The 13,512-nt window shown below is 31.5% G+C and overlaps 1 protein-coding gene across 4 annotated transcripts in view; it reads right to left on the bottom strand.

Moving 5' to 3' along the window:
• The window catches only part of Ric1 (RIC1 homolog, RAB6A GEF complex partner 1), a 125,961-nt gene that overhangs the window by 69,690 nt on the left and 42,759 nt on the right, over positions 1–13,512 (bottom strand). For 3 of the 4 annotated variants that reach the window (XM_046445809.2, XM_046445810.2, XM_046445808.2), the window contains exon 3: positions 10,665–10,744. The exons of the other annotated variant lie outside the window; for it this stretch is intronic. In XM_046445809.2, coding sequence (XP_046301765.1) covers positions 10,665–10,744 — 80 coding nt within the window. The remainder of the gene's footprint in view (positions 1–10,664; positions 10,745–13,512) is intronic. 4 annotated transcript variants of the gene reach the window in all.

The following is a 13,512-nucleotide window of genomic DNA, read 5'->3' as shown; positions in this document are numbered from 1 at the left end:
CAGCTGAATGAATTAAGGGATAGGAAAAAGGGCTTAATTTCAATATAATGACTCAACAATGTCCTAAAGTTCTATCCACTGAAGACTGAATAGGGCCAACAAAACTAAAAATCTGTGTAACTAGCTGAAGAGCTCAATCATTCCCAGTTCAGTACTGGATAGTTCAATCAGGTGCTTTCCCCCTGCAAATTATGGTGGAACTTGTGATACAAGAGACAGAAATTTCAAAGGAAACCAAATGAACTTCTTGCAAATGGGTCGTGGGGGTGGCAATCCAGGAGAGCTGGTAACCTGAGGATCAAGAAACTAATAATAGGAAAAAAAAAAAAAGTTGAAAGGATTGTTCATTGCATACAAAAGAATATCCATTCTAAATTTTAACTGGAGTAAGCCTTAGCCTCTTCCTCGAGTTTTGTTTTTTTTGTTTGTTTGTTTGTTTTTGTTTTTTGTTTTAGAGAGAGAGAGAGAATTTTAATATTTATTTTTTTAGTTTTCGGCGGACACAACATTTTTGTATGTGGTGCTGAGGATCGAACCCGGGTTGCACGCATGCCAGGCGAGCGCGCTGCCGCTTGAGCCACATCCCCAGCCCTTCCTTGAGTTTTTGATAAATAGTTCTTCAAATAAAATAGCCAATGAATAAAGGAAATGATGAGAAGTTACCATTTAAGCATTTTTGATTTTTTTTTCTCTCAATGTAACGTCAGATCAACTATGTGACTGTTTCCTTAACATTTTAAATTGTGGAAGTTCATAAAGCCTCTGCAGACAATTAGGTTATTCATAAAAATAAACAAAGAAATTTTTGAATATACTTTAAAGTTTAATCATGGAAAACTGCCATTAATTTTGATACATGAAATATAATAATGTTAATTTAGTTTCAGTTAATTAAAGTGGGCGAATATCAGAAACTGTTGAGTGTCAGATTTCTGCAAAAGTCCAACAATCTTAATTCAAAAAACATGATTTATCCAAGATTTGTTAAAATTCAGTTTATGAAGTAAAACATATCTAGAGACTAGGTTGCCCTTACCACTTGGCATAGAAGTCTCTCCAGAGAATATTTCATAAAATTCCACTTTTATATTTAACATACAGTAAATAAGCTTTAATGTTATAATATTAACTTTATTTAAATGAACAACTATTAATACAAATAAGCAAGTTATTGTAATATAAGTACACTGCTGTTGGTAATAAGAGTTTATCCCTATTAAAGAAGCTATCTTTGTCAACACTTTACATTTTCAAGTATTTGTAAACAAATACTCTTAATAAAGTTGTCAGGAAGAGTCAAGTTTGTGATTGCTTACATTTAATACATGACTCAATCTGAGACTTGCTTTTGATCAAGAACACTTGTTTGAGAGATTTATTTTACTAATATATTTTATATAAATTAAAAGTAGCATTTTCCACCTTTCTATTCTAATGAATGACACAAGACATTCATGTCAATAAAGGGCAATAAAAACTGAAATGCTTTAATGGGATATCAATTACTATTCAAATTTACTATCATATCCTTGGAAAAGGGAATAAGTTCCCATTAAACTGATTTAAAAAAAAAAAAAAAAAAAACTGCAAACCAAACCACAGTTCTCTCAAATGTTAAATATGCTTTGGGAATTACACTAGATGATACAGAAAATTGTTACTATACAATTCAACAAGTTCTTTTTTGTAAAAGATCTCAAATACTCTAAGTACAAGATAAAGAAAATAATGTGGCAAATAAACTGATGGATTTTGGGTGCAGGGATACAGGAACTTCAAGAATATAGTTAATTATTCATTGTTTAACGTAACTTATCTATGGCCTATCTTTTCCTTTAGGCATATAGTTTAAATAAAGTTTAAAGAAAGCTTCCCCTAATAAGTGAGCACTTTCCCCTGAACTACTATTATAACTTTTCATAATATTCATTCACTTGTCATTTGTCACTTTACATTGCCATTAACTTTAAATATTTATTTTCATTAGTTATTTCATCTCTCTTAAGCCTGAGTATGTAGCTAATGTCTACAAATGATAGTAGGCATAAGTTTAAATATAGCAATGAGGATGAATCCCATTGTAGGTTTTCATTCTAGAATGTGCTTGATATAGGGGGTTCTGGCAATCCTCGGTGAACTCTGGGACTAAGAGGCTTTGCTTCTCTAACCATAGTTCTAGAAAGGCTCAGAATTATCTCTTTTCCCATATCTTACATTCATAGTTGCAGACAATGCAACTGGAGAAGCAAGGGGTTCCTAGAGGTTGAATTCAGAGTTTCACACATATTAAGCATGTGCTCTATCACTGAGCCACACCACTGCAATATTTTTACTGATATGCCCATAATAATGAGAGCATTCTGGGTGAAATAAAATAATGATTTCTTGGATGTTCATAAATATACTCTAATGGAAAAAGACCAAAAACTGTTGAAGCTGACTGATGAGCATGTAAGTACTCATTTCATTATTCCACTAATAGAATAATTAGTTTCTAGCCCCCTAGAAACAAACCTGGACAAAATATATGAAACAACTATATTTAGAAAGTAAATAACAGGTAGCACAAAATTGTTATCATGAGCAAAGGTAAGCAAATAAGGTTTTCTAGCAGAAGTCACTTTCAGACTATCATCTAGGGTGAGAGAATCCAACATAGGATGGCAATAAAAGTTGAGGAGAGCAAGATTAAAATTCAGGGAAGCAGAAGAAGCAATTTATGGAGCAGAATACCAGGAAGGTATTATATAAAGGGCTCTAGAAATCCACATTCCCCCGAGTCTTACCGAATACTAAATTATGAAAATATTTTGTGACACCCCACAAGGCTTGGCAACTGCTAAGGTTTTTGGCTGTCCAGCTCATATAAGGCTGAAAGAATTTCAATTCCAACTGGCTCAAGTGGAGAGACCTTATTAAAGACCTCAGGGGGATAAATTAGCCCAAGTGAATTTTAAATCCACCCTTAAAAAGGACACACACACCTCAAAAGAATCAAGAACGCCAATCAACTGCCATCCAAAACAAGTTTCAACACTCTCTAAAGGAAAAACACAAAAATCAGACTATTAATAATAATGTCTAGCATACAATCTACAATCACTAGGCATATGATATGTTCCAGTAATTCTACTCCTAATTATTTACCCAAGAGATTTAAGACAACTGGACAGTGAAACAAGATTACAATCTGAAAAAGCAGGCAATTTGTCCATATTTTCTCTTTATATAACTGTTTGATTTTTTTTTTTTAAATGAGATTCAGGGATTACCAGTTAAAAAGTTAGAAAGTTCTGGGTTGGGACTGTGGCTCAGTGGTAGAGCGCTCACCCAGCACACGTGAGGCACTGGGTTCGATCCTCAGAACCACATAAAAATAAAATAAAGGTATTATGTCCACCTACGACTAAAAAAATATATATTTAAAAAAAAAAAGAAAGTTCTATGGGAGTATACTAACATACATTATTCTGTGTTCAGTTCATGAACTTGATAATGTACACTAGCGATCTCAATATTTTTTATTCCCTTTGCGCCTACTGAAACATCATTTTGAATCTGATTTCATTATGTGTATATTCTGTAGATGTATATGCTATGATCTTTAGCTGCAGAACTTTGCATATTTCATGCTTCCCTTAACTGACATCATAAATGCATGAGCACTTATATGTTTTATTTATTTAATGTCTTCAAGGGAATTTATTCACAATGTTTTCTTATGAATTTTCTTACCTGGTAAATCTCGCCAACTCAGAATTACTCTTTTCCTAGGTTTGTTTTGTTCTCTCAAAACTCTTTAAGATTCTTCTACATGTTATCTTCTCAGTGAAAATTACTGAAGACCCTATATCAAATTATGATCCAACTTCATATTCCCTTATCTGGCTTTATATTTTTGCCTAAAATGTATTTTCTAATTTGTGAAATATTATTTATCATCCTTTACACTAGGGGAATACAATTTCTATAGAGAGGATTTTTTGTTCCATTTCTTAACCGATGCATCTTTAGCATAAACAATATTTCTTAAAGCCTGACAAAACTGAATACTTCTTAAATGCATGAAAATAATTTTTGGAAGAGTTTTCTTAAAGAGGTATTACTCTGACTACTGGATATTTTATAAACTACCCCCGCCCCAATCCAAAAAAATTGCAAATGAACACATCAAATGGCCTTCAGTCTGATAATAACAATGTGCAGGGCTCTTTGAATTGTATTGAATACTACTCAGCTTAAAAGAAGAGTAAAATTATGGCATTTGCCAGTAAATGGTTGGAGCTGGAGAATATCATGCTAAGCAAAATAAGCCAATCTCACAAAACCAAAGGCTGAATGTTTTCTCTAATATGCGGATACTAATTCACAATAAAGTGGGGGGCACTAGGAAAGAATAGTGTTACCTTAGATTAGGTACAGGGAAGTGTTGGGAGGGAAGAGGAGGGGATATGGGGTTAGGAAAGATAGTAGAATGAAACAGACATTATTACTGTATGTTTACATATGACTCCATGACCAATATGATTCTGCAACATGTGCACTCAGAAAAATGAGAAATCATATTCCATCTATGTATGATGTATCAAAGTGCATAAATGTATTCTACTGTCATTTAAAACAAATTTTAAAAATCAAAAAATAGACTACAAAAGTTTAAACAAGTGAATTATACAGATCGTTAGATTTTATCCTCTGAGTTCAGGTGCCATACTCAAAGTGTGGCTAATAAAGGAATAGACTGCACTACCCAGAATCTAAACATAAATATTCTTACCAATCCTATTAACAAGTGCTCATATCATTATGCTGTCAGAGAGTCATGCAACACACAACATTTCAATCAAAGGTGGTGTTTTAGTCAGCTTTGCACAGTAGTGACCAAAAGAACTGACAAGAACAATGTAAAGGAGGAAAAGTTTATTTTGGCCCATGATTTCAGAGGTTCAGTCCCTGATTAGCCAACTCAATAGCTCTGGGCCCAAGGTGAGTCAGAACATCATGGTGCACAGGTATGGCAGAAAAAAAGAGTTCAGAACATCGTAACAAGGAAGCAAAGAGAGACAGACAGCACTCCACTCACCAGGGGCAAAATATAAACCCAAAAGACATGCCGTCAGTGATCTTCGTGCTGCAACTACAACCTACCTGGCTACAGTTCCCACCCAGTTAATCCATATCAGTGGATTAATCCACTGATTAGGTTAAAGTCTCAAGTCTAACCATTTCACCTCTGAACAGCCTTGCATTGTCTCAGACATGAGCCTTTGGGAGACACCTTATATTTAAACTGTAATAGGTAGACTCCACAGAGCAGTGGTCCCATAAATTATAATGGAGCTAAAAAATGCCTATCAACCAGTGGCATTACAGCTACTGTAATGTCACAGGAGACAAAACATTCATTACCCATGTTTGTAGTGATGCTGGTATAAACAAATCTATTGAGGTGCCAGTTATAGGAAAGTGTATTCACAGCTTCTGGTGTTGGAAATCTGAAGATATCAAAACCGCTTGTATAAGAATATAAAGGAAAAAAAAAAAAAAGTCCAACCACTATACCTTTTCCATTTTTAGATGTTTAGATAAACAAATAACTTATAATTGTATAACAGCTTATAGTATTCAGTACAGTTACATGCTATACAGGTTTGTAGCCTGGAATACAAAAGCTCTAAACATCTATAATAGGCTATAACATCTAGATCTGTATAAGTACACTCTATGATGTTCACACAAGGATGAAATCACCTAAGGATGCATTTCTCAGAACTATCCTGTTCTTAAGCAATGCACAACTAAATATATGTTGAGGGAAACGTTCATTCTATGACTAATTCAGACGTCTTTTCTCCTATACATTTGATGTGATTCAGCAGATGCTTATGACCTATGATATAGGATTTTCCTAAAAAAAAAAAAGTGGATTTTTGGAGATAAACTATTGAAATCAGAAATTATAGCCTCAGTCAGTCTCTTCTTCCTTTCTAGTCAGTACTAATTCATTAACAGAGAGCTTGTAAGATAAACTATGTTGGGGAGGAAAGGAGTAAAGGAGAGGGAGATTTGTTCTTTTGTTTGGAGGGATTATTTTTTTTCTATGAAGAAGATGATGATCTATAACTTAGATATTTGAAATTAAGTACACTCAATTTTTGTAATTTTTTTTCTTTTCAGTGGTGCTGGGGATTGAAGCTAGAGCCTAACTGATGCTAGACAAGCACTCTACCACTGAACTACAACACCAGCTCCTGTAATTGGGCCTCAATAAGACTTGTCTCTTAACAAAAAAAAAAAAAAAAGAAGAGAGAGAGAGCTTAATGGTACTGGTGGAGAGACAGAAGTGAGAGAAGTGTGGAGGTTCTCTGCTCTCAACAAAATATACATTATAATATATTTGCTGAAATTTTTTTCTTTTTTCTAAAAAATACGTTTTTATTTTTTAAGTTCAGATGAACACAACACAATACCTTTATTTTTATGTGGTGTTGAGGATCAAACCCAGGTCCCGCCCATGCTAGGCGAGCGCTCTACTGCTGAGCCACAATCCCAAGCCCTGAAATTATTTTCATCATGAAGAAATATAATTAGCAATTTCAAGATTGACTGAACTCATTTAAATACAAGTACGTGAACACATTCCCATCTAAAAACATTTTTTTTTCTGATTTATCCCTGGCAGTTTCTTTCATTAATTTCACTACATATTCTAAAACATGAAATTAAAAAAAAAAAGACAAGCTTCAACCAGCCTGCACACTGGTTTGTAGTATGAAGACATATTTTATACAGAATGCAATCTGTCAAGATACGAAAGACAAAGAAATAGAAAATGTTATTATAAATGAGTGATCTTTGAGGTAGAGTCATTTAATAAAACTGCCATCACTTTTAAAGATTGACTCCCTGTATCTACAAGGATGCTAGCAACTACTATAGGTGGAAACTATGAAAGATCAAAGAGGTATTTGACCTGTGTTCTCAGATGGAACACAATGAGAATAATATGCAGCCTGAGGTTAAGATGCTCTCATATAATACAGGAAAGCTGAGATCCTCTAGAAAAAAATCATGTGATATACTGCTAAGATTTAGAGAAGTGAAATAAGAGATAACAGCATTTCTATAATTGAGAAGACAATTAACTATTGGTCTTAACTATGCTACCTCTGTTCTTCAGGACCATTATAAAGCACTCCAGATCATTTTTCCTTTTTTCTATCCCTATTCCCCCAGTAAGTCCTAGTAGATGGCTAGATAGGGCACAACAAGGTTGGGGCAGTATAGTAGTAATGATTAAAAGCACAAACTCTGGAGCTATAACACTTATATCTGATTTGGCTGTGCCACTTAAGAATACAACTATGATGAGTCACCTGGCCTCTCTGTGTAATAGTTTGTATACTAGTTGTACCTAATTACTTCTCTGGGTTACTACAGAAATTAAATGAGTAGTGAAAGTACTTACAACAGTGTCTGTGAACTACATAATTGTTTACAATGGTACAAGTGATATTGTCAAAATCAAACTTTTTTTTTTACTTATATAACCACTATTTTTCAGGTTTTAAATATATGAACATCTAACAATTTAAGATATTTTTATTTCCATTTTACAAATGACTTCTGTGGGGGCGGGGGGGACCTTATTAAACTAACCTAACCTAAAAGTAGTTCAATGCACAAATCTGTAACAGACTGACTATCCTACAAAATTGTTTTGTATATGAGATATTATTTGATTTTATGTAGCAGTTACTAGAAGTTATATGTTGGCAGAGAGGCACAGCATCAACAAATTACTTATATGTATATATATTTTAATCACTTAAAATCTTAAAAATGAAGTAAAAATTTTGTGAAAGAAAAATACATTAGTGATTACAGCAGTTGTCCGTTGTTAATTTTCTCCTAAGCCAGGTATTTATCAAAGCATTAAATATAAATGATCTCATTTAATTCTATGAAATGGTTTGTACTGTTATCCCATTCTACAAATGAAACCGTTTGGGGCAGTATTAAAAACTTGAAAAAAATCATACATCAGGTATGGTAAAGCTGATGTTCAATTCCAGGTCTATCTGCCACCAAAGCTTATCTCTTAAACCAAGATTCGTGCTGTTCTAAGAACATTTTATTGAGCCCAGGTATTAAAACTCCAAATATTCAATATAAGGAAATAATGTCCAAACTGAAAACAGAATAATATTCTTTATTTAATTCTCTACCCCAACACACATAGTCAAGCACAGCAAAGATTATGCATTGTCAGGATTCAGTTAAGAGGCATCTTGTGTAGTTTTGGAATCAAAAGGTAAGACACTATTTTTTAAAATTCTGTGATACAAAAAGTGGGTCTCAAAAGTACTATTCTGATAAAGAAAAGAGTCTTTTTACTATCTCAAGAGAAGTTATTTCTGTACTCTGCCCACAGTTGTATAGACTGATCAAGTTAAATTCAGTTGACTGTGATTATTGCTTTTTATTTACAGGAACACGTCTGAATCAAGCCCAAAAAAGAAGTCAGACACAATAGTTCAAAATACACAATAAAATTTTAGACATTGATTACAAGAGTATTTCACAAATTTATCACTTAGAATAAAAAAATTTAGTTTTATTAATATTCACAAAACTGAATATAAGGGCTGGGGTTGTAGCTCAGCAGTAGAGCACTTGCCTAGCATGTGCAAAGCCCTGGGTTCGATCCTCAGTACCACATAAAAATTAAATAAAGATATTGTGTCCAATTGCAGCTAAAAAATAAATATTTTTTTAAAAGAATATAAAAGTTATAAATATACCATAATGCCCATTATGGTATATAAGTATACCATAAGCAATATTGAAAGGGTTTCTTCATTTAAAGTTTTATATTGAAAAACAACCAAATCATTAAAATTTTCCTGTACTTAACAAAAGTTTTCCAAAACTCAGCTAATACTTTAACACTATATTTGTCACAAAAAGAAGTGGCTCTTCCATTAGGCAAGTCTAGATAGTTCTCTAGAATCTATGATAAAAGAATCTGACCTATATTCTAAATGACCTAGTTTAAGAAACAAAGGTTTCTTAAACAGAAATTAAAAACTTCCATGGTACCATTTTCTTGGGAAATCATGGGTTTCTTTTCCTTTGGGATTTTGCAAATCCAATTTAACAAAATTAAATACAATTTCCATATTTTAAAAATGTTAAAAAAAATTTAGAATTGAAAGCAGAAAAATCATTCTGGTTCTACCATTTAGGAGCAAAATACTATAAAGAGCTGTATTACAGGGCTAGAAATATAGCTCAGTTGGTAGAGTGTGTTTTGCCTCACATGCACAAGGCCCTGGTTTCAATGCCCAAAACCATTAAAAAAAAAAAAAAAAGAGAAAGATTTATATTACAGTTCTATCACTTAGGGGCAAAATACTATAAAAATTTGTATTATATTGTTCTGGATTTTTTATATGATTCTTATTGTTTTGTTTTAAATAGCTATGGTAATATTATACATGTAATTTTGTGTATGCTTTATTTATTTTAATATGATCAGGTTTTTGAGTACACAAAATTTTCTGAGACTTTATATTTAATGACTACATCATTGAGAAGGATGTACTACAGTTAACCTGCTATTATCACACTTTGGTATATAACATCTATCAAAAGTGAGCAACACAACATTTACTATACCTCTGCTAGTGGAACAATAATTCAGCAAACATTTTTTTTATATTAAAATTTGAGTTTCTTTTTAAAAAATTGTTGAAATTGATATTTTATTTGAATAATCTTAAGCTTGAACAGTTTCTCTTCTGTTTATAGTAACTGCATTTCCTCTTTTTGAGACTGTTTTATCAATTATAGACTGTATTTATTGACAATTTATATGATTCCTTTATTAAAAGTAATAAGCTGAGGCCCTATTTACTAAAAATATTTTCCCCAAGTTTGTTATTTGATTTTTAATGTTTTAATTTTGTTGTTAATTTTCAGAAATTTAAACTTTTCAAATAGTAAAATCTATTTTTCTCATTAATTCCTTACATACCTATTAAATTTTGGATGTTTTCTATTATCTAGAAACATGATAAATAATATTTTATATTTAGCTCCAAAACTTGATCTTTTAAAAACGATGTCAAGCTTTAAACCTATACATCCTTTTATTTTGAAAATAAGGCATGCTATGGAGGAAAAAACACAAAATATACATAACTACACAAAGAGCAAAAGTTCATGTTCCCTCAAATTTTAATCAAGAGTTAAAAAAGAACCCTAGACATTTGTTTTTTCTTCTTTTTTTTTAAATCTATGCATATACAAAAATACAGGCAAAAGTACTTATAACATAGTCATATTTCACCTCTTCCACTCAGGATTTCTTAGCTCCTCTCTAATAAAGACTGCAGAATGTCAGATCTGGAGTATATTAATAGTAATTATGAATGGCTATAAAGGATACAATACATTCCTAATGATTCCCAAACTTATTTAATTACAGAATTCTTTAATCAAGAAATTATGGTTCAAAGACCTGGTAATTTCTGAAATGCTATTTTGGAAATGCTGGCTTATCTTTATTTTAATAACTTCAGACAATCCAAAACTTTAATGTTTCTGTGAATATAAAGTATGCAGATTTATATTAAAAAAATAAAAGCCAACAAACTTACTTGGGATATACTGGTTCATAAAGGTACTTGTCGCCTCTTGAAGATATAACATGAAAAAATAAGATGTAGCCATTTGCTGTCTGAAAGAGAAATTTTATTAAGCATGAATTAAAGAATAAGGCTATGACTGGTCCACTAAATTTTAATTTTATATCTTCTTACTATGAAACAAAAAATCTCATTCTTAGGAAACTTCCTTTGAATAATTTTAGCCTAAATATGTAAATAAAACAACTTGTTTTAATATAACCCATTGTGAAAAAAAGGTTTTACAAATATTTCAGAAACATATAACTGAAATCAGTTGTTCATTAAATATTAATTTTAAATGTGAATATTTTCCAATGATTACATTTATTGAATGGGTAAATTATTATTCTGCAATAATATAGCATATAATTATTCCAAGCTTTAAAGCAAGTAACAGTATGTAAAATGCTTCTGGCCAAATAAACTTTATATAACACTAATCTCAAAATAGCCTATCTACATACTTCAAAATCAATCGATTTACATAAAATACAGTCTAAATCAAAGAAAAGCAGTGCTAAACTTTAATTTCCAAAAATGTGAACATTTGAACATTAAACTGAACATCATTTTTCTTTTTTTAAATTGGTATACTGTATTTATACATAATAGTGGGATTCATTATGTCACGTTTGTATATGCACTAATTTGATCAATCTCATTCTTCAGTACCTTTCCTTTCTCTCCCAATCTTTTCTCCCCAGATCTACTTCCTCTACTCTACTGATCTCCTTTCTATCATTGTTTTTTAATTAGTGTGTTAAATTTTATATATGCAGGTTTTCACATTGGGTAAATTTGTACTTGGACACAGCATAGTCTGAATAACATTTTTTTCCTAAGTTAACAAAATAGTTTTAAGACAGAAGCTATATTAAAAACAAACAATGCCATTATATGATCAAAGCATACATCTGTGACTTGTGAAACTCAAGCAACCATTTTACATTTATACATGAAATACTATATACAGCTTTTTTTCTAACCAAACATTTTCAAACAGAACAGAACAAAGTGGCAAATGTTTTCCCCAAACTTTTTTATACTAACACTGAATTCCTATCATTTTAGAGGCAAGTGAGCATTTACCCAAAGTAGAACCAAAGAAAAGATCAACGTTTCAAATTTCTTTCCAGTACTAACTTCCTGTTTTTCATTTACAGAAAGGACAAAGAAAAAAAATACTCAGTTTCTTCAGCAAGGCCAGGTCTGTTTTTTAACTATAAATTTAACTATTTTTTAATGTGCTCTCAAAAACTAGAGTTCAATTTATCAGAATACAAAAGAAAAAGGTTGAAGATTGTTCAGATAAGATCACCTTTCTAAATCTTCACAAGCAGTTTTATGTTCTTACCATATGGAAAACAAGAAAACAAAAGGAAAATGGCTTTAAATCAAACTATACAAAAGTTACAAACATATCATTGTTCCTTTACAGAAAAAAATGACTGTTCAAAAACTTTAATCTGTACTGTTACCTTAGTAACATACAGTAACATAACAAGAGTAACATAGTATGATATCATGGATAACATTGACATACAAATACTGTCCCAACTATCAGTCACTGAAGGCCAAAAGTTTGACATTTCAGAGTATCAAATGCTAATATTATAAATCAAATTAAGTGCTTAAAAGGCTACAAGGTCAGGAAGAACATAGCATTTTGCACTAGCATTTGGAAATTTTATATACATAGAATACTAGGTAAAATTACAAATAATATCTTGATTTACTGTTTTGATATTTTATATCAATCAACTTAATATGTAAACCAAATGCCAAATAATTCTGGATCTCATGACCATCTATCACCAATCTTTTATTAAACAGTCTTGATTTTGAACAAATTAAAAAGTCGATAGTAAACTATCCTTAAAAAGCAGTCTCTTAATTTGCACTGAATCTTGTCACGATATAGGGTTATAATGACCTTCTCTTTCTTTCTCTTCATGCTCCCAAAATAATGCAAATAAAGCATGACTATTACTTAATCTATAGGAAACAATCCCACCATCCTCTTCTTACATACATACATATTGTCACCCAAAACTAAACTAATTTTTAAGTAAATGAAAAAAATAATCTTGAAGTTCTTTTTTCTGTTATCATGACTTGTTTTAAATACACTTTCCTTCTTTCCGTAGGACACATTTAAGGATCTAGCTTCAATGACCTGAATGATGTATCACAAAGATACAATTAAGAGATAAAGGGTTTGAAGACTTAGATATATATATATCTTCTATTCCAACATATTGTTATGTCAGTCTTCAAATAAGGATGGAATAAGAGACTAGCACTCAAATTCTTTACACTGGTCTATAAATGATATTTTGTTTTTATTTATGACACATGTTCAAATGAGAAAAAACAAAATTAGTTACCCTAAATCATACCACCCTCCCAAGATAATAATTTAATATTTTTGTATAAACTTCTAGACTTTGTACATACATACAATGATTATACTTAAAGGGTAAATGATTACAGATTATAAATCACAAGCACTCTTAAATGTAGGTAGAGTGTTTTTTGACATACCTTTCAAAATTATTTTTCCTAATATTACCACATTGTTTTATGTTCTATATCAGAGCATTAATTTGAAGGGGGGGGGAAATCCCCAAAACAAACAACAAAAACAGCAAGACTCCAACCAAAATGTATTAAACTGAAGTTGATTTATGCTGCATTGAAACAACAACAAAAAAAATCAGACAATATATTGAACAATGATTTTCAAAACATGCATCAAGCAATGAAAGCTGGTCATCCTTAACAGAGGGGAAATGAAGGTGAGCCCTACTCCTCTTGC

The sequence above is a fragment of the Marmota monax genome, unplaced genomic scaffold (assembly GCF_021218885.2).
Source record: "Marmota monax isolate L192 unplaced genomic scaffold, Marmota_monax_Labrador192_F-V1.1 WCK01_AAM20220418_F8-fsc00124, whole genome shotgun sequence".
Lineage (NCBI taxonomy): Eukaryota > Metazoa > Chordata > Mammalia > Rodentia > Sciuridae > Marmota > Marmota monax.
This window is presented reverse-complemented; position numbering and strand designations above follow the sequence as displayed.